Source organism: Ochotona princeps, chromosome 6 (assembly GCF_030435755.1).
Source record: "Ochotona princeps isolate mOchPri1 chromosome 6, mOchPri1.hap1, whole genome shotgun sequence".
NCBI lineage: Eukaryota > Metazoa > Chordata > Mammalia > Lagomorpha > Ochotonidae > Ochotona > Ochotona princeps.
Window position 1 is genome coordinate 58,077,587 of NC_080837.1, and position 22,202 is coordinate 58,099,788.

General features: G+C 38.8%; 1 protein-coding gene across 2 annotated transcripts in view; it reads right to left on the minus strand.

Moving 5' to 3' along the window:
• The window catches only part of SLC25A21 (solute carrier family 25 member 21), a 473,857-nt gene that overhangs the window by 115,522 nt on the left and 336,133 nt on the right, over nucleotides 1-22,202 (minus strand). For both annotated transcript variants that reach the window (XM_004584775.2, XM_058666356.1), the window contains one exon: nucleotides 21,997-22,080. In XM_004584775.2, coding sequence (XP_004584832.1) covers nucleotides 21,997-22,080 — 84 coding nt within the window. The remainder of the gene's footprint in view (nucleotides 1-21,996; nucleotides 22,081-22,202) is intronic.

A 22,202-nucleotide genomic window follows, 5' to 3' on the forward strand; every position in this document is an offset into this window, starting at 1 on the left:
AACCCAAGATTCTGAAAACTACATCTAGGTCTCTCACACAGGTGGCAGGGAACCAAGTACTTGCGCTTTTACTGTTTTCACAGGCACATTAGCAGGGAGCTGGATCAGAAATAGAGCAGCAGGGACCCTACCTGGTGTTCTGATATTCCTGCTAGCTGTGCAGGCTGCAGTTTAACTCTGTGCAATGACCTGGCTCCCCATACCCTGCATCCTCTAATCTGTCTCTCATTCTGTCTTCCTAAAACACTTCTTTAAGTTTATTTGCAAATGTCTGCCTTCCTGTACTGCGCTTACACTCTCAAGCAATATCTTATGATGGCATTCCATTTTTTTCTAGTCTAAGTAAAACACAAATACCATTTTTTTTTTTTAGTTCAAACAAAACTAACAGGGCTGACCACAAACAGGCACAAGGTAGGCGAGTATACTGGCCTCTGTTCTCTTCTTCCTATTGTGTGGGGAGTGGGAATTTCCTCATAACTTAAAATCTCCTAATCAGCTACTTACTGAGAGGAAATAGAGATAGGATGTAGGGAGCATAGAGACAGAAAAGACGATAACCAAACTGCTTTTCTCCTGAACAATCTGAATTAATGGGGAAAGCCGGATGAACAGAATATACTGGAGAATCTCAGACACACACTTCTGTGAAGAAGCGTGGGTGATGAAGCAAATGTGCGATTGTGCATCTCAGATCCTCTCCTGGGAAAAACCTTCCTCAAATCATTTACCCTCCCTGCCACTTCCACAAAGACCCCTAATCCCACCCTCACAAACAACTGTAATCACCTCCTACATACATGTCATATTTGCAGTTAGGAGTTAAGGAGAAAGACAAGTGTAAGTATACGATGAGCCCAAAGTTAATGGACCAAATGTTTTCAAACTTGCTTGTGTACATCCCCAGGGTCAAATTCAATCCTTAGAAATCCACGTGCAGTTTCCATAGAAATAACTATAAACATCAACTGGGGAAAATAGCTGCAGTCAGTTCTTTTCTCTGTATTGACATATGGCCTTTATTCTCTTCTGGCTTTATCTTTGGCATGGCAAGTTTTGGCTTGGTTCTATTTATACAATGGAACTTCGTCAACTCACACACACCTTCAAGAAACCCATCATGGAGAAGAGTAAAAAAATAGAAAAACATCTTGGTAACAAGAAGCAAATCAAAAAAGTTTATGAAACACATTTATTTTATTGGGCTGTGAAAGTGAGTATATATAACCTCAAAAGAAAAGAAATAGTTAATAAAATTGTTGATCAGCAGGCAAGGAGGAAAATGTGAAAAAATAAAAAAACAAAAAGCAAAGAACGAAGTCTGTGGCCAAGGCCAGAGTAGGTAAAATGCCAGGCAACGAACATGTAAAATCAGGGGTAGATGCATGGAGTATTAACAGGGAGTAGAATGAGCAAAAAATTATTTCCTTGTTAGTGATGTTTACTTTTTAATTTTTCTCCAAGAGTATTTATTTCACTGAAAGACAAAAAGGAATTATTAACCCTCATTTTTAACAAAGTTCTCTAAAATGTGTCCATTTACTCTTTTGTATGCACTTGAGAGTGAGCAAGAGCAAGAACGAGAGGTCTTGCACTCACTGGTTCAAGCCCCAAGTACCTATAGCAGTCAGGGCTATGCCCAACTGAAGCCAGGAGCTGTGAATTTCATCCATAGCTGCCATGTGGGTGGCAGGCACCCAGCAGCCAGAACCATTGTTTACTGCCTTCTCAGAACATTAGAAGGAACTTGATGGCTAGGACGCACAGGCAGACACAGGACTTGGTTTCAGGCCCTTCTATACCTGACGTGGGTATCCCAGGTGGTAGCTTAGGCTGTACCACAATGCCTGCCCTTAAAAAGTATCAACAGATGAATTTGATAGTCTTAAACAGCCATACAATACTAACATGTAAGACGTTTGTTTCAGACTTCGTTTTGGAAATTGTGATTCTGCCACGAATCACAATTTAATTGTAGAGTCACTTATTAATGATATATATCAACATGCTAGTAAAACAAGACTTATCCAAGAAATAAAAATCAAAAGTTAGTGTGAATGGCTCAAGTGTATATATGAAAGTAGGTTCCAAAATCAACAACATAAAAATCTCATAAATTCCATCTAATTCAAATTTTACTTGCAGCATAAACTGATGAACTTTATGCGTTTTTCCCACAAGTCATACATTTACTATTGGGTGGCACTAGATCATTCAAATGAAACCCTTATTTATTATGACTTTGTTAATCAAGAGGAGTTAAGAAAATTCCCAGGCCATCCTAATATGACCCTAGTTCTTACAACAACCTTAGAAATACAGTTAAAAAATGTATCTAGATTGCCCTTTTTGTTGTGAGGGACTCAGGGGAAACTGGTTTTAAAAATACAAAAGTAGAATATGATTTTAATATGCTTCTGAGTGATGTATAGTTTAGAAAAAGAAATATAAACTTTGTTCCTAAAGTCTTAGGAGCCTAAATAAAGCGGTAGGCTTGGCCAACGTTAAGTCACGAGGAAACCTGAGCACTCTGAGCACAGTGCTGCTTGGCGGCAGTTTGTTGAACTCTCTGACCCTTCAGGCGTTTCTGAAACCTGGTTTCCATGCCTGGCACTACAATTCTGCTCACTGAACAGATTCTAACAAAGATCCAGGCGTCTTAAAGAAACGGTAAAATCAAACGTCATTCAATTGGACTTAGGGTGTTGCTTGAAGTTTTTGTGCTTGGTTTCAAAGAAAGAAGGATTCACAGGAGTTTTTACTCAATCCATAGATTTTTAATCAAACAAATCCAAAGCCGAGGAAGAGCTTATTTCTGAAACTGCGATCCACATGGATCCGAGAGTGACAATGGGAATATGTGAAGCATCTAGTCAGTGTGAGTCTCATGCCTCAAGGATGCTGACCAGTCCTTCTTGGAATGGCACGCAGGGGCCCACTGCTCACCAGGCTGCAAGTCCCAGTAGCAATCTGGGGATGGAACTAGACACCAGACCCACAGATGCTGTTCAAAGACCTTGTCTGTGCAAGGAGCTCTTTCTGAACCATACATGATCAGCCAGGGGGTGTGAAGAGGGGGCGCAGACACTGCATTTAGATGCCTGAAGGTTTTGCACAGCCTCTTGAACAAGCCAATCAGCTGCTCCGATGCTGCAGTGCCATGGGTTGTGTGATGAAGGGTGCTGTAGTGCCAGACCAGGAAGTGCTGTCTGCATGATGGAAATCAACATGGCCAGAAGCCTCGAAGTCAGACAGTGTGAAGAATGGTCTACAGGAAGGGGTTCCAAGGGCCACATGAAAATGTCACAGACACCATACTTGCCAGTCCTCCAATCTCTCAGTCGAGGCTTTAGAAGGTTCCTCACCATCATGAACATGATGTAAAAGGGAAATAAGAATAAATTATGTCACATGTTCCACTTAGTAAATAAAAAGAACAGTAACTTGTCTTCCAACAGAGTCAAAGATTTTGATGTAATTTGGTTCAACGAACATTTGCTGAACTTTGTCTGAGGTTTGGATACTCTGTCACATCCCAGGGCTACCCTGAAGAGAGATGTTGGTTTCCTGACCCTGGAGTGGCTTCCTAGTGAAGAGGATCAGATGCCCACCTGGTACAAAATCCCTGGAAATTAACACCCTCTCAGCCCTATGCTGACTTTTCCAGAGTCTGCTCTATTCCTATGCATGACATGCACCACACTTTCACAGAAACTTACCCACGGACATGGGGACAGGTCATTCCTGTGATAAGACTGCAAACTACAGTACTTGAGCATTTGCCATCAGCTTTGTCAGGAAACAAACAGTCTTAAAAGAGAAAGACTAACTGCCTCAAGTGCCAAACTGCTTCCCAGGCTCCGCTCAGCAGTCATTCATTCCCAGCGATCTTCAGTAAGCTGCTATTTTCCCCCTCTTCTAAACATATTTTACCAAATGGAAAATAGGATCAGGAGTTGGGGAGGAGTGGGAGAAGTGTGCTAAAAGGAAGAATAATAAAGCTATCCTGAATATCAATTGCCTGAGTTAGAGGAATACAAAGTTTTTCATTGTTAAAGGAAAAGACACTAAGACAAGGAAATATTATGGACTGTTGTAACTAGCATTGCATTTGCAAAAATTAAAGTTGAGTTCTTTTAATCTAACAATCTTTCAATTGACTTTTAATCTAATTACACAACTATTTTCAAATGGATAATATTTCCATTTATGGAAAGCAGTTTATCTTTTAAGACCTGCAAACATCTTAATCAAATTAAAAGTAATGTTATAATGCTCTGTCACAAAGTTAAAAGCAAAATAGAAACTAAAAAAAAACACCTCTTTTACAATTTAGAGCAAGTTATGATTCTTAGCTCCAACAGCTAACAATAAACAACAACAATAAACAACAACAACAACAAAAACAGAAAAGAAAACCAAGGGCTATTCCTATGTGTAAACTACATGAATCAATAGGAAAAACAAAACAGTATATTAAGAGTGGTGTGGTTTAAATTTTGTGTTGGTATTACCCAGAAAGTTTGTACAGTGCATGAAAATTCCATAGGAGCAAATGTCTAAACAGTAGCATCTTCTTTTTCAGGGTTTTACTCATTTCAAAATCCCTGTTGTAAAACATACTCTGGGGGAAACCAAGAGAAAGGCAGTAAGCAGCAGGACGAATTAGGGAAAAGCATTAAAAAAATTAACACAAAAATTTTTTATGTAGTGGATCCCAAACCTTATTTGAGAAGTCTGAATAGGATGAAAAGGTTTTCTCTATTCAGTAGTTTCACTTAATCCTCACTCCAAACATTTGCTCCAATAAACATTAGATTATTTTTATGTCCGCTATAAAGCTGTCAGTCCTCAATAAACAGATACACTCTTGGTGGCTTTACCTTTGCGGTCAAAGAATTGTCAATACGTGTACTGGCTCTTAAATGCAAACAATCACACCGAAAAAGAAATGTAACATACAAACACATAGCAGAGTTTAGGGGGAAGCTGTTGAAATCCTAACTAAACGATGATCCAGGCAGTCAACAATGATTGGATTTTTAATGCAATGCAACATAAGGTAGTCAGTGCATTCTAAATGCCTTGGTTGTCTCCTTAATGGAATGCTGTAACCACCCCTATTCAGGTAAACCAGACCCTGGCTTTAGTGGCTCTCAATTAAATTTTATGTCTGATGTGTCCATTTGTCGTAGGAAGAGAAAAAAGTTCAATGAAAGGGACACTTTGAAGATTTTTATTTCCTATGGGGACAGTTTACTTCTGTCTGGAAAGTCCCCTCATAGTTTTTTTTTTCTCCTGTAATTGAGAATGTTTATATAGAGGTGTGAAGAAATACAAGTGTATTTAAAAAACAAAAGTGTACCCTCTAACTGCTGAATCTCTACCTTTTTATAGTTAGTTTTAGAAGGATGTTTTTTAAAGGCTAGCAGAATCGTGAGTGTAAGGATCATGTCTGCTCCTATAGTCATTTGATTGAAGAATTAAACATTTAAAAGCCCAGAGCTGTATATTTTTTATGTATCTGATATGATGCTTAACTGAGAGCTGTGTACACTTGGGAAACTGCTAAATCTATTTACTTGTTAGGTTATAGCTATTCTTGTTATACAGACATCTGTATTCAGCTCGAATAATGTTGTTTGCTTTAATTGCCTACATCAAATAAACTTGCTAACTACAGGGAATAAGATTTTGTATCAGAAAAATAAAGGATTATCTAATAATGTGATTGTCTAGCAGCACAAAAGGAACGGTTAATTTTGATTTTGTTCATGTAAATTCTCTGAAATGAGTAACTCTCTTTCAGGGAAGGAAAGAGGGAGGGACCCAGGAAAGGAAAGGGAGAGAGACAGAGACTGAGAAAGGTGGTTTCACATGAGGGTTCAAAATAAAGAGACCAAAATAGGACTTGAATATGTAACCGTGTTGAACAAAAGAGTTTGAGAAAAAGAGAGCTGAAGGCAAATGTATTGGGGATCTTAAAGTACTGATGAATACTCCCTTTGTTCCATGTAATAAATGTGTGTTATTTCCTGCCAAGGCTGAAAGCAAATGGATTTCCCCAAGGAATGCCCCACCATTGGAGATGTGTGCCCTCAAAAGCCATCAGGCTCTGAGGAGATGCAGCAAGAAGATTAGACATTTAAGACAAGTGATGGGGTAAAGGAAGGAGTGAAGACAGGGATGTAGACAGAGATGTCAACATCCTGAGAACGGGACTCACAAATGTGAAAAGAGGAAATCGAGAGTGTCAAGTGTAAATCCATGGCTTGTGTCTTGTGGCCCTGAGCAATTTGGAGTAAAAGAGAAAGACGGGACATTTTGTTCATCATGGTGGTGCTTCTTGTATGTCAAAGATGCATAACATAGCTCTTGCCAAAGTACATTAAGTAGTGTCCCATCATCCAGAAGGGACATTTGAAAAAAAAAATGTGAAGGTCACATTGCAAGAAGAGTTAAGCAAGTTAGTTTCTTGATTTTTAATTTTTTTTTAAATTATAGCTAGCCATTTAGTCAAAGAATAATTTATTTTAAAAATGTATCTTTCCAAATAATACAGGGGATCTGGACCTAGATTACTCGGGTTCTAATTTCTACAACCTCAGAGAAATTGAACAAGTTACATACTTATTTTAATTTTGACTAACTCATGAGTGAAATGAGAATATGATTCTTCCACTGTTAGCTCCTTGTGAGTGAATGTGAAGTACCTGCAGAAGTGTCCAGTGCCTAGTTAACTAACTATGATATTTAATTATCTACTACTGCATACTATAAAATATGGTCTCTGATATGAACTTACACAATGACCAACACATTGAATACTGACAATGTATTTTAAACTGACAATGTAGTGTGTGAGTTAAAATCTACAGTTGAATTTATATTTTTAGCTGTGCTATTCTCAGGAATTGTGCTGGAACATTTTTTGCTTTTACAGATTTCATTTTTCTACTTTCTTGAATATATTTATTATTACACCTTGTTTTAAAAAGTCTGAGTGGGGGCTAGTGTTACGGCATGTCAAGGTGAACCCCACTTCCAATGCTGGCATCTGATATGGGGACTGATTCGGGTCCCAGCTGCTCTGCTTCCCATCCAGATCCCTGCCAATGGTTTGGGAAAAACAGTAGAAGATGGTACAGTACTTGGGCTTCCATGTGGGAAACATGAATGAAGCTTTTAGCTCTTGTATCCTGGATTTGGCCTGGCCAAGCACTGGCCATTGTGACCATCTGAGGAGCGACCCAGTGGATGGAAGATCAGTCTCTCTCACTTTTCTTCTCTCTCTCATTCTCACCCTGTATGTGTGTGTGTGTGTGTGTGTGTGTGTGTGCGCACGCACGCGTGTGCACGCATCTCCTTCCCTCTAATTCCTTCAAATAAACAAATCTGTAAAACACCTTGTCTTTTAAAAATAAATATCTTCTGATCTGATAGTTCTACTTTTGGGTATATGTCCAAAATAAATGAGAGAAGAGATTCAAACAGATAGTTATATAAACAATGTACACAGTAGTGCTATTCACAATAGCCAAAAAGCAGAATAACCCAAGTAGCCACCTGAATGTGGACAGAAAAACAAAAGGTGGTATATATTCTATAAAATGAGATATGAGACTCAAAACATAAGGAAAGTAATGCACACAAGCTACAATGTGGATGAACCTTCCTGATACCATGTTATGCAAAATAAGCCAGTTGGTTACAAAAGAGCAAGTATTCCATTAATCTGTTTATATAAGATACCCAAAGGGGCAAAACACACAGACGAAACAGTCTGTATAGGGAGAAGGAGAAATGGGGAATTAATGCTTAATGGGTATGGTGTTTCAGTTTGGGGAGTGAAAAAGCTCAGACAATGGATGCTGATCACTATACAAGGCTCTTACTGTACCCGAGACCACCAAACTGTACACTTTAAAGATAGTTAAGATGATGAATGTCATAGTATATACATTTTATCATATTGAAAATAAACAAAATAAAACAAAAAAGATCCTTGTCTGAAAATTCTGAAATCTGAACCACTTCTTCTCTGTTCTCTTGAGATTTGAGCATTTTATTTTTTTAAAAAATAATTGAGAGAAAGAAGGAAGAAGAGAGAAAGAAGGAAAAGGAGAGAGAGAGTGTGCACAAGAAAGCCATCTTCCATTCTCGGTCAACTCATCAAACCTTGGCATCAGCTAGGGTGGGACCAGGCTGAAGCCAGGGGATGGCAACTCAAGCCGGGTCTCCCACTTGGGTGACCGGAAACCAGGACTCAAGCCATCAACTGTAGCCTCCCAGGCCATGAATTAGTATGAAGTTGGAATCAGGGTTGACTCTGAGACTTCAATTTAGGCATTCCAATATAGGATGCAGATGTTCCAAGCCAAAACTACCAAGAAAAAAGCCCACCAAAGATTCTGTCATTTTTAATCGTATATAGAACATTGCACATGAAGAGACGGTAAATGATGGTTTCTTCCTCCAGAGAGGAATGCACTCTCTCTTCACTAACAGATGGATTATAGCAAATCACCTTCACTTTGTGGGGCCTGAATTGGGGCTTTGCAAGGGACAACATGTTTGTATTCTGTCACTATCACCAGGGCAGAGCTCTAATTCATGGCATTCACATTCTGAGTTTCAACTGAGAACTTGGAATGCTTACCAGGACTCCTCCATCTGACTGGGTATGAATTCTTATCCTGGGGCTACTGATACCTGCCCATTTCCACAGTTTCTCAACTATTTTCGTTTATTTTGCTTTGCTTCTTGGGATTTCTTCCTGCTCACATACAGCTCAGGAGGTGACAAATGTCTCAAGAGGAAATTGTGCATAGATCTTTGTGCTTACCTCTTGGAAGTTTCTCTTTACTCCTGATTTATACTCCTTAGGTCCTAGGCATTAAATAGCCCCAAATATCAGCCTACAAACCACTACCTCCCCTAACTTGCTGCTACCACTTCTCAGCTCAAACTTGGTCTTGATTTGTTCTTCCACTCGTTCCCATAAAATTTAGTAAAATATCTGAGTGAGAAGACTGAATGAATTCAGAGCTCACTTACGGAGGCTTTCTTTTCCCAGGTCTTGGAGCCCCTCATCTATTCTGCCTGTTTTGGAAGCTCTGAAATAATTTCCAACAGCTGTTTTCAGTATTGAGTCTAATGTTTGTTGTTGGTTGAAATAAAAGGCCTGTTCGATACAAGCTACTCTATCAGGAGTGGATCTAATAAAAAACATAAGATCCTAACTCCTTTTTTTAAAAAAAATTATTTATTTTTATTGGAAAGTAAGATGTAGAGATGAGGAGAGACAGAGAGGAAGGTCTTTCATCTGATGATTCACTCCCCAAGTGACTGCAATGGTCAGAGCTGAGCCAATCCGAAGCCAGCAGCCAGGAGCTTCTTCTGGGTCTCCCACGTGGGTGCAGGGTCCCAAGGCTTCGGGTCATCATCTACTGCTTTCCCAGGCCTCAAGCAGGGAGCTGGATGGGAAGCAGGGCTGCTGGGACACAAACTGGCACCCACATGGGATCCCAGCATTTGCAAGGCAAGGACATTAGCTGCTGGGCTACCACACTGGGCCTTAAAATCTTAACTCTTAATCTGCCTCTTATTTCACTTAAAATGTTCATTTGATTTTACTTTACTTCATCTTTTTATTAACCAGAATTGTTTTTCATGTAGATTATCCTTGATGTCTCCTTATGAAGCCTCAGGCAGGTATGGTAGGGAGAATAGTAATGAAGACGTGGCATACAGAAAGCAATGGAAGTAGGCTGGTTGCACTTCACATGGGTTCTCCTAGTCCTTCTGGCATCTCTAACCAAACTCCCAATACTTTTCAGCTTCATGTTCCATTGTTGAGTCTTCTGATCCCAAAACTATATACCAAAACCTGCCTACCTTCATACATCTGTACGGCCATTAATATCATTCTACTGTCAGGGCTGGCACCGTGGCATAATAGAGTAAGCCATTGCCTGTTAAGAGTCTTGGCTACTCCACTTCCAATCCAGCTCCTTATTAATGTGCCTGAGAAAGCAGCAAAAAAGGTCCTAGTCATTAGGCCTCTGCACTCATGTGGGAGACCTGGAAGAAGCTCCTGGTTCCTGGCTTCTGATAGATTCAACTCTCACCATTGCAGCCATTTAGGGGAGTAAACCAATGGATGGAAGACCTCCATCCCTTCTTTGGCCCTCTTCAAATATGCCCTTCAAATAAAAATAAGTATATATTCAAAACATTATTCTATTGCCTTGTTGAAATTTTTAAAAGGAAGTTATTCTTTGAAGGTATACTCAAAATATAATGTTTATAATTTTGCTCCTAATAATGCCATCCACCCTTTACATACATTTAAAAAATTTAACAAAATTAATGCCATGGAACCTTCAAGCAAAATACAAGATCAGTATTCATATAGGTTACCATGTATACACATACATTTATCTAGAGGATCTGTACAATGGAGACAAGTATCATGAAGTGGAGATAAACTGCAGGATGCATCTTTACTTCTTAATGAAAGGTGAACTCCCAATGAAACTGTTCAACATATCTTAACATTAGAATACTGGACTTTGTGCCGTTCTCTATGCCTACAATGTCAGGATACACTTACCTGGCAGAATGATGGACTTGTGACTACAAGGGACTAAACTATCGTTGCAATATAGGGGAAAGCAATAGGTGGGGGAGGATTGGGGAGGGTGGAAGGGAAAACCTTGAGCCTAAGGAACTAAATAATGAAAAAAAAAGAATTTTTAAAAATGCCATGGAAACCATGCATTTTTCTTGATATTTGCCTGATTTGGGTTATTTCTTTGCCTATATGAATGTATTCAGAGTAGTTAAATGTATGAAACCAGTGATCATTTAATAAAATTCAGTAAACACAAATTGGATGATAACATATAAAGAACCATGTGAAACACTATAGGTGCTCCATATATGACTTCATTAGAATTCTCCATATTTTATTAATTGCGAATAGTGACAACTAATTAGTTACAACATAAAGCACTAAAAATGAAACTAGCTAACAATTGATACTGAATGCTAGCAATACACTGAAGTACTTACTATTATTGCCTCCATATTACAAGTAAGATTAAATAACTTGCCCAAGGACCCAAATTTGTAAGAGGAATCATAATCTGATTCAAACTTGTAAGTGGAATTATAATTTCTGACTCCAAAGACAAATTTTCCATAAGAGAACAAAATCTTTCAGATAACAGAGGAAAGAAACTACTTCCATTCTGGATCATGAGAGAAGGTATCAAAGAGAAAGTTGCAAAGGTAAGCTTACAATTTATGTGTGATCAAAATTTTCATACATGGATAAAAAGCAAAAGGAAACTCTTGACTAATGAACATAAATGGGAAAATGTATAGAAACATTATTTTAGAAATGAAAACTGGTTCGGAAGGATCGGAACAGAAGATGAATGTTCCAGCTAAGATGAAGTTTCACAGCAGGTCCCCCGTAGGTATGTCAAGGGCTTCGAATTTGTTTTGATTATTGTATTCATTAGTTCTCTGTGAAAAAGTCCTCGATAGGAAAGTCAGAGCTGATGACAAGTTAGCCTAAAAAGTAAAATGTTGTCACTTCTGTCACATTCTTCTCATCAGAAAAGGATCAATAAACCCACTCCATGCTCAAAGAGAGGAGGAATGAACACAGACATGAATAGCAGGAGGTAGATGCAATCAATGTGGCTGCTACCGCATTGACCAGTGGGAAACATTAGAGATTTCTAAACGTCAGAGGTGGTGTTTGACCTTGTGGATAAGTTGACAGGTGAGATGCCCACATTCCATGTTACAGTCCTCGGTTCAATGCCTGACTCACCCCTGACTCCACCTTACCACTAATGCAGACTATAAGTAGCAGCAAGTGATGTCTCAAATATTGGGCTTCTGGTTATAATCCAATATTGGAGCACAGTTCAGCGCAGGCATTAACAGGTCAAATAACTCAGTTAGGTCATGCAGTAAGTCTTTAGCTCAAACTTCATCTGGTAACTTCACTTTGGAAATAGTTCTGTCCCAAGCACTCTAGGCCTCAATCCTAGTCTCATGAGATGATGGTAGTACTCAGAATACATCTCTAGCTCAACTTAATCTGTCCAAGAAACCTGCCATTTTCCTAAACCAATAACTTTATGTTGAGTGTTGATCTCAGGAATTTATCTATTTTTCTGAGACTCTCACTGAACTCCTCCCTGCTCAAGTTTTCTCATGGAGACCCAAAGTCTTTCTATAACCAGGCATGTCATTTCTTCCCCAACCCCGTAGATGCTATTCCACCAACTGAGAGATACATGTGACAATGCTTTGAACCCACAAGGGGAATAGTGTTCGTTAGGAACACTGCTTCTGTCATTACTAATACTACTCTTTAGCTTTGATAGGGTAGTTAGCATGGTTTAGTATATGTAAGACCCCAGATAAATTTCGGTCCTGACATAACACCAGCTGGGAAATGGTGGGCTAGTCTCAGCATCTTTTTTTAATTTCCTGACCAGACAACCAAAACTACATGCTCTATCTTCTTACTAAGATTTTTATTGATAGCAAGTGAGATGACACACATGTACGCATTTCACAAAGAGTAAAGGGACAACATAATAGCAATAGTTTTGAATGTAATCACTACACAACAGCATCTGAATTGTCTGCCTTTGTCCAGTTTCAAACTACCGAGAAGAACTGTAGAAAAGGTACAGCCAAAGTCATGAGACCAGCAAGAAAACACATGAGATTAATAATGAAGATATGGCATTAATTTCTTTAACTCTGTCCATGCCAAATCATTCTGAAATTCCTTTTGGTAATGAATGTATCAGACATAGAAGAGTGCTTTCAGGAATCTTTCTCATTTTCCAATGAAAAGATTCAATAACACTGCAAGAAAGACTTTTGCTGTGGAAAGACATTTTTTTCCCTCTCAAAATGACTGCAGTTTCAATTCACCAGAAACCCAGAATAAGTTACAATAAAGGCCTGGGAGTGGAATGTAGCCTACTGGGTAAGATGCCTGAATTTTTCATCAGAGTACCTGGGTTCGATTTCCGGTTCCCACTCATGGCTTGGGCTTCCTTCGAAGGTAGACTCTGGAAGGTAGCAGCCAACAGCTAAGACATTGAATGTGTTTCCAGTTCCTACCTCCTAGCTTCCTTCCTGGCCTGGCTCTAGCTTTTGCAAGCATTAGAGTAATAAGTCAGTAAACAGGAGCTCTCTCTTTTGTCTTCTTTTTCTCTCTTTCCTTCTCCTCTTCAAATAAATAAAATAATATAACATGTTATAACCTAAAATATCTTACATTGGCTATGGAGTCCCTCCATTTGCTAAACATGAGAAATTTCTGCCCATGCTCTGAATTGAGACAACAGTCTTTCAGAAAAGACAATGACTTCCATCCAAACAACTGGTTCTCTTTTCCCTCTTGTCAGCACCATGTGCTGAGAGGGGCCATGGGCTGTGTTTGGTGTCTTAATCAGCCCTTGATGATGGGCTGACATCACTGCAAACGTTTCCACTTATTCTCTGGCAATGGTTAAATCCTTGCCAAAGACTAGTCAGTAAGTTAGAAAGTGCTGTTAGTGAGAGGCATAGGAAGTGGGAATGTGACTGTTAGCTTGCAGTCTGCAGTGATGACAGCAGAGAAATGGAGGGGCTGAAACTGTTTTAAAGGTCATGTTGTGGGCAGAGCAAAGGACCTATGGTTGAGGAAAGGAAACAGACCTCTGGGACATGGATGCCCCAGATGCCGCCATCTGAGTGCTGAAAATTCACCATCTGCTCCATGGTTCAAAGATGTGGGAGGACCTATTCTACTTCCCCACCCAGTAAGCATGGTTGGAGTCAGTGGTGCTGAGCCTTAGTGGTGGTGTTGACTGAGTTGGTAAAGATACACATGCCAAATAATGTAGCAAATGCATTCAACTACCTTAAAAACACACTGAAATAAGGCACTGACTATCCTTGGTATTCTTTTTCCTTACCCTTTGTGTTACCATTTTCAACTTTGGGTTTCTAAATCATCTAGGTTTAAAGTTATTAGCCAAATAAGCTTTCAAGAAAAAAAAGATGACATTTGGTTCTCTGTAACCACGGGTTATTCATCCATAAATTCAACTAGTCATGAGTCAATAATGTTTGAAAAAAATTGCATTTATACTCAATGTGCAGATTTTATTTCTTATAATTATCTTCTAAATAGAGCATAATACTTATAATGCATTAAGTATAATAAATAATCTAGAGCTGATTTAAAATAAATGAGAGAGTACTCCTGGGGGTTTCTGTCCAGCAGGCCCCAAAACCACCGAGTGGTGAGGCAACAGTGCTCTTCTGCAGCAGAAACACTTGGAGACAAATGGTGGTGAAGAATGTCCTTTTTTTGGAGAAGTCACAAGATTATACAGGAGAAAGGGGCAGGCAGAAGGACAGTCACAACATTACAACAACATTGTGACTGGCTAACAGATACGTCTATGTCTCTGGACTCTCCAATGAAGTTAAAGGTCAGGAAGCACAGGAAATTGTATCTCAGGGCAGACTATTCACCTGCTGAAAAGCAGGATGAATGTAACATTTGACTTCGTAGAGTTGTTTTTAAGGAAGTCCTAGCAGAGTAGGAAAGAGAAACTAGGGTGCAGCCCATGGCTCTTGCTACATGCCAAGTGAACAGACCATGTTGGGGTCTGTTAGCCAAAGGTACTGTGTGCCATGTGCCCATGGCTTCCCATATGGGATAGGCAGGTGGAGATCCAGGGGTGATCTCCCACATCGCACCATTGTTATAGCGTAGTTGATAAGGTTATCATCTGCAATGCCAACATCCCATAAAAGAAAGACAAATTTTTTGAGAATCATAACCATATGTCCACACCTGACTATAGAGATAATCACTATTTTCTCTGCTCAAAATGAGAAAAGACTTGGAAGAAGAAAATGGCTTCAATCTACATGATGCCATATTCTGGACCTGGGACCATCATTCATAAGCCCTAGCAGGTAATTTTGCTATAATTTATTCTGTACATTTTAACCTATTCTGTTATTTCTTTCTTGTTCCTTTAAAAAAATTTCCCTAGCTAAACAGGACTCCTGCCATGCCATCAATAAGGAGCTAACGTGAACCAGGGTTGAACTTCATGGCGTACAATCAAGAACAGCTGTCCCTTTGGCTTTTTCCATGGTCACCATACACAAACAAGGGAGCACCCAAGGAGCTCCAGTAGGTTGAAGAAAGCACCTGTCTGGTAATACATAAAAGAGCAGAGAGGAAGTAGTCCGAAACCCGGAAACTCATCACAGGGATCGGAGTGCACAATTGGGACCCATCTTAAAAAGAATTCACTTGGGCCAATCCACACCACGGATTTATACACAATCAATTTGCCCTACAGATTACCAGTGTGGGGTGACAACTCACCTGTATTGGAATTCCCTTGGATTTTCCATCAAGCAAGACTGCCTAGCCTCAGGAACAGGAAACACTGGGCCCAGCACGATATCTCAAATGGCTAAATCCTCACCTTGCAAGTGCCTGGATCCCATATGGACGCCGGTTCATGTCCAAGCTGCTCTACTTTCCATCCAGCCTGTGGCCTGAGAAAGCAGTCCAGGGCGGCCCAAAGCCTTGGGACCCTGCATCTGCATGGAAAACCTGGAAGAAGCTCCAGGCTCCTGGCTTTGGATTGGCTCAGCTGTGGTCATTGCAGCCATTTGGGAAGTGAATTATCAGCCAGAAGATCTTCCTCTCTGTCTCTCCTTCCTGTACATCTACCTTTCCAATAGAAACAAATAAATCTAAAAAGAAAGAACCATCTACCCCATCGAGCACTTCATGGTAGGCAAATGAGTAGAACTCGGTGAGATGATGATGGGGAATTGAGAGAACAGAAAAGCAGCAGTGACTACTGGGCCTGGTGAACTTGGTTTAGATGGTCAGGGTGTTGATTGCTGAAATCATTGTAATTCCTGGCTGTGGGAACAGTTCATCCATCATCCGTTGAACCAAACACTTTCCATTACTTACACATGAGAGTGAGGGGTGGGTTCTAGAGGTTCCTTTGCTAAGGGATTTTTCTTATGAGTAGTTCTTTATTTTTACAGGGAACTTAAACCTCAAACAGTGATGCTGGTTGAGTAAACCATTTTGTTGACACTTTAAAATTTTTTGATGATGTTTACATAGTTGATCAGGGTGGAAAGGAATGAGGGTTAAGGAAAAGTGGGTGTGATCATTGTTTCCAAATTTTCTATTTCTTCTTCCTGTATCCTGGAGAAGGGGGAAGATAAGGGGAGAAGCCACACCCAGCCTCTCAATTGCCCCAGTACCTGGGGTTGGGGAATGGCTTCCTAATAATAACCCAGGGTCCCGATGTGGCAGAGTAAATCATTTTTTAAAAAGCAGACTCACTAAGTTACCAAATGAAACCAAAGATCTTAGTGTGAGTCCACTGATACAGAGAAAATGTCTAAATCGTACAACATTGTTGATTTAGAGTTGTAGACGTCCCACTTCCTTTGTCTGTGTCACAAGCCACTTATTCCCCTTCTTAATGAAAACAAGAGGGAGTGATTATACCTCCTGGGGCTGTGCCATTTATGCCGTCTGAAAGGCACTTAAATGAGTGGCACATTATCTCACACATCTGGAGTTTACCAAATTAGCCAATTACACTGGAGCTCATAAAATGAGGCCTTAAATGTCATTTAACTAGAAAATATTATAATCACCAAGTGGTCTGATTGTAAGATGATACGTGGGGCACCATCAGTGGTTACAAAAAACAAATCGTGAAACGAAACACAGTTCAAATGCACCCTCGACCAAATGCAACCACATATTTTCTACAGCAATGCTTGTTGAAGAATACCATATTTCTGAAGGCACTAGCAATCAACATGTTTCTCATTTGAAACAAGTTTAATCTGACCTAGCTGTTTCCTAGTTATTTGCCTTAGGCAAACCAATGCCCAAGAATTTTTCTCCTAAGATAGCTAAAGAACATACAAGATCAGAGTCTATGACTGGAAACCTTGAAGCCACCAGAGACATAAAGTGAACTGCATGGGATGCAGCAGCAATTGGATTAAGACTCTTGAGTTTCCAGGGGCTTGTGGTGCTGTCTCAGAACTGCCAAGATTTGGTTGATTGAATGTAAACAGGTCTCTTAGAGCTTTCATATTTTATTTGAAGGAAGAGGCACAAGCTGCTTTCAATTGCTGTGTGATTTGAGGGAATGAATACCAAAGATTATAGAATGGCTATTTAAAAATTAGGGGTTATAGCCATCATTTCCATCTTGTCTACTTTTCCAATGGCAAATAACATAATTTAGTCTTCTGTGAAAGGTGACATTCTACAATGGAAAAACTACGGTTACGACACTAGTATCTGTGACCTGTCTCATCACTAGTTACCCAATACAGAGTCTGAGTAGCAGATGCTGTGCTGAGCTCAGAATCACGCATGAGATAACCCTTAGCATAGTGTATGGAGACACTGAGGAAAATGAGCGCTAGCTTTACATCTTTCTTGACCTATTTTACCACAATCTCTTTTCAGTTTGATTTTTCTTACTTCAGAAAAAATTGCCACTAGAGAATTTTCAAAGGAGGAATAGAAGGGGTAAGTTTACTCATGTCCTGGTTTTACATGAGTGTAATTTACAATCCTCTCAGCCATCCATGAACATTGCTATTTCTCTTTTTAGAGGAATGCCAGGCACACACGTGACTGGAAAAATTTGTCATAAGAAGCAAAGGGAGGGCCCGGTGCCATGGCCTAGCTGCTTAAATCCTCACCTTGAACGCGCTGGGATCCCAAATGGGTGCAGGTTCTAATCCCAGCAGCCTCACTTTCCATCCAGCTCCCTGCTTGTGGCTTGGAAAGGCAGTCGAGGATGGCCCAAAGCCTTAGGACCCTGTACCCGCGTGGGAGACCCAGAAGAAGCTCCAGAAAAAAAAAGAAAAAGAAGCAAAGTGAGAGGCATCAATGCCTGGTAAACACGGTCACCAAGCCACAGACTACCAGGTTAAGTTTACACAATGAACCACATTGGTACAAAATCAAGTAGGATTCACCTTCATGTTTCCAGGACTCATTGATTACCATAGATGGACCTGTCTGCTCGTGTCAGACCAGAAAATGCTGAGGATGTTTCAACAGTAGAAAGATTTCTCATGTTCCTTCAATTCATATCAGTTTTCTTTTCTACATTAGAGAAATGGCTCTTTCATAAAAGCTAAGTATGAGGATTCTATCTAATAGAAATCCTTATTTAGTATCCGATTTCTAAAAAGAAAAAAAATCAATCTCATTTTGTAAAGCTGGTTGAAAAGCTATGTCTTCAATAAAAGTACCATGCTTCTGTGCTTTTAGGTTTGTACCCTGTGGTGGTGCTGTCATCTGTTGGAAGCATGTCATTCCTGGCCGCGAGGTGGGGGAACTGTACCTGTGAGAATGGTCAGGGGAGGGGAGGACCATGCCACTGTATAACCACAGGAGATGGGAGTCCTGTACAGATTCTGTCTGGAACAGCAGAGTTAAATGTTTCTAAACAACAATGATCAATTTTTAAAACCTTTATCTTGGAGAAGACAAGAAAACCTGGAAGAGATGAACGCTTCAAATCGCACTAGAAGTCAGTGCTACCTGCTCTGCAGACTACACACCTATTTGTCCTTCAGGCATCCTACCTTTACTATGGGAAAGTGAATTTGGAATGCATTAAACAGGTTTTTCATTTTTGTTTTCTGTTTGTGTAATCTCAATTTGTTCTAGAAGCAATTACATATACATTATGGGAAAAGGCTGGTTTTACTAGGCAAGGACCACACATAGAGTGTGTTTGTTATATTATTTGATATCAAAGCAGAAGCATTAAATTCATTCTAAAACATACACGAAATGCAGATCCTGCCTAAGGAGCTCCCACGTTTAATTCAGAGATATCGGTTACAGCTTACAGAACTTGGCAATACTAGCATGCTGCCTTACTGGAAAGGGGCACTTCCATTGATTATATGATTTACTATAATTTCTCAGCTTTATATACTCATATTTTGGGTAAAGTGAAGACAATTTTTACCTCACTTTTCATAAATATAGGTACAATTGTCAATGTGTGGCACTTAGGTGTGACATCTGCAGAGTCATAGCAAGAATTTTTGGAAAACATTTAATCAGACATCAAGACCATTACTTCAGCTTCAGAGAGTATGGTCTTTAGCAAGAACTGTCATTCCTGTCATTTTACATAATCATGATATTGATGTGATGTTTTTGATTTACTTGTGGGCTTTATTTTGTATACCTACTGTCTTTACTTAGTGCGGAACCCAGATATCAGAATACACAACCATGACCTTATAGAAATGTGTATGTGTGTGTGTGTGTGTATGAAGAAAATGGCAGAAAGGGAAAAGGAAAGAGGGGCAGGAAGAGGCAAGAAAGGAGGGAGAATTTAGTTGTGAAGAAAAAAGATTGTAAGGAAAGATAATGCTTGAAATCACCTTTGAAGAGGTCTAGGTTGTGGGATGGATTAGGTAGTTGGGTCTGGCAGGACAAGGGAAGAATATGAAAAAGGCATGACAGTGTGAGAGTTCAGAGGACTATAACTGACTACTGTTTCTAGAGCATGTTAGTATAGGAAGATTGTGTCTGGATAAGGGCAGGCAATGCCAGGAAATCTGTGTAACAGGACAGGGATTTTGAATTATATGCCATGGAGCATATTTCCCCATGTTCCCCCAGAAAATCCAAAGATAAAATAATGAACAAGCAATAATGGCATAGAGATAGACACATTAATGAAACAGAACATGGAATGGAGAAATGTTTGTTACAGGACTGAAGATATTAAATACATAGAAATTTAATATCTGACATCAGCACCTGCAATCAATAAATAAAAATAGCTTTTCAATACAAAATTTGGACAATTGACAAATCATTTCAAAATGAATTTTAATTTGGTTACACTACACTCTTCATTAAAAAAGTCTTAGATAAATTAAGGATTTAAATGTTGAAAAAAATTAGAGGCAAATCGTTTTGAGTATAGAAGATGTCTTTTTAAAAAAATGTAACATCAAGTTTAGATATAAAGTAAAAGATAAATACAATCACAAAGCCCATTTTCAAAAATCACAAACTTCTGAAAAGTGTAGAAACACCATGGCAAAATATTCATGATTTATATAACAGTTAAAATATCAATATCTATGGTACACTAAGCTCCTAGAAATCAGTGAAAAGATCTAACCTAAGATAAATTGGTAGAGTACACAAATAGGTGATCATGAAAGAAACAATGACATATAATATAAAAGTTCACTAAATTCCAGTAAAAAGAACTACAATTAAGATAGTTTTATTTTTTCCCTCCATCAGATGCTAAAAAAGAGATGCATGTGGGTGACAGATATATTAAATCATGATTGGCTCAGAGGATATGAAGAGGAACTCTCAAACACCAAGGGTATAAAATTATGCTAATCATGATAGCTGAATATTTTTTGTAAGCTAATTTGTCAATATTGGTAACATAAAAATACCTATTTTATGGTACTGTGAGTTCATAGCTATCAGCTTCTTTTACAGAAATAAATAGTATTTATAATGTATAATATAATAAATATGTATGTATAAATATTCAAATAGTCTGAGAATATTCATTGCACTACTGTTAATAAACATGAAAATCTGGAAACCAGCTAAATGACTACCAAAGGGGTTAAGTGAATAAACTGCAGCATGTGGATACTAAGTTACCATGCTACTGTTTATTGCTATAGAGAGATATCCATCACACGTATTTACTGGTAAAGATGATTAACAGAATAGTATTCACAATATCATCTAGCAAATGAGGTAGTGAAATGGGTTAGATTACACTCTGAGATTAAGCAGACACAATTGGAAAGCCACGTCTACCAAATACCACCTAAGCAAACATTACTAACTTGTCTAAGCTTTAGTTTCTTTATCTAGGTAGAATGGATCCTGATAGAATCCACATCAGTAACTTATAAGGAAAATTCTTAAGTATAAAATAGGAACTAGTTATATATTAGTTATTACTGTTGTACTTTTGGTTAATTATTTCCAACCAATATTCTTACAATATTAACTTCCCAAAGCAAATATAGTGTTACCTAAAAATCAGAGTATATGCAGACTTTAACTAAATACACACACTAAAGAAGCTTTACCTCAGGTGAAAAACATTCTACTTATTTGGTCACTTATCAGATACAATTAGGAATTTGATGCATCGTTTTTTGATACAGATTTGTTTTGATTGCATTTCCACAAACTGCTATGCAAACAAAGAATGTGTTTGGGCGTTGTATTTAAGTATGAAAATAGAAAAATGTTAAGTTCAAATAGATCCAGCTATGAGAACTTTAAAAAGCCTTCTTGGTATAAATTGGAAATTGTCCTTGCCTCATAAAACTAATTATTCATATCCTGTGGTAGTTGCCATTATATATGCATTGAATTTCCAAATATAGTATCAGGCAAAAAAAAAAAAACAGGAAAGAATACCTACAAGCATTCTTGTTTAATAAGACTATGAAACTATGGGCTGGCGCTGAGGTGACATGGGTTAAGCTGCTGCCTGGGAGACCAGTATCTCATGAGCACTGATTTGAGTTCCAGCTGCCCCACTTCTGATCCAGCTACATGCAAATATGCCTGGGAAGGCAGTAAATGATGGCCCAAGTTCCTGGGCCCTGTCACCTACATGTGGGTCAGATGGAGCTCCAGGCTTCTGACTTCAGCTTTTCCCAGCCTCAGTCATTGTGACCATTTTTCTCTCTCTCTCCCTCTCTGTAACTTTGTGTTTGGTCAATTAAATAAATGTTTGAAGAAGATTATAAAAATAAACCATTCAAAACAAGGAAGCATGTTAACTAGAGATAAATTAAAATTTCTATATCATAAAGAGCATTTGCATTAAGGAAATTACATACCCTTCTGTTCGGAAAATCATTCGAAAGCTGTCTCCCAAGCTTTTATAACTGTTCGGGTCAGTTGTACATCTCTGAATCTGGAACCTAGAAACAGAATCAAATAAAAATCCAAGTTAAGTAGTTTACCAAATGGCTTTTCTTATTTTTCAAAATCCTAGATGTCAGTTTTTTCAGATTAATCTAAAATATTCTAGGCTATAGATTTT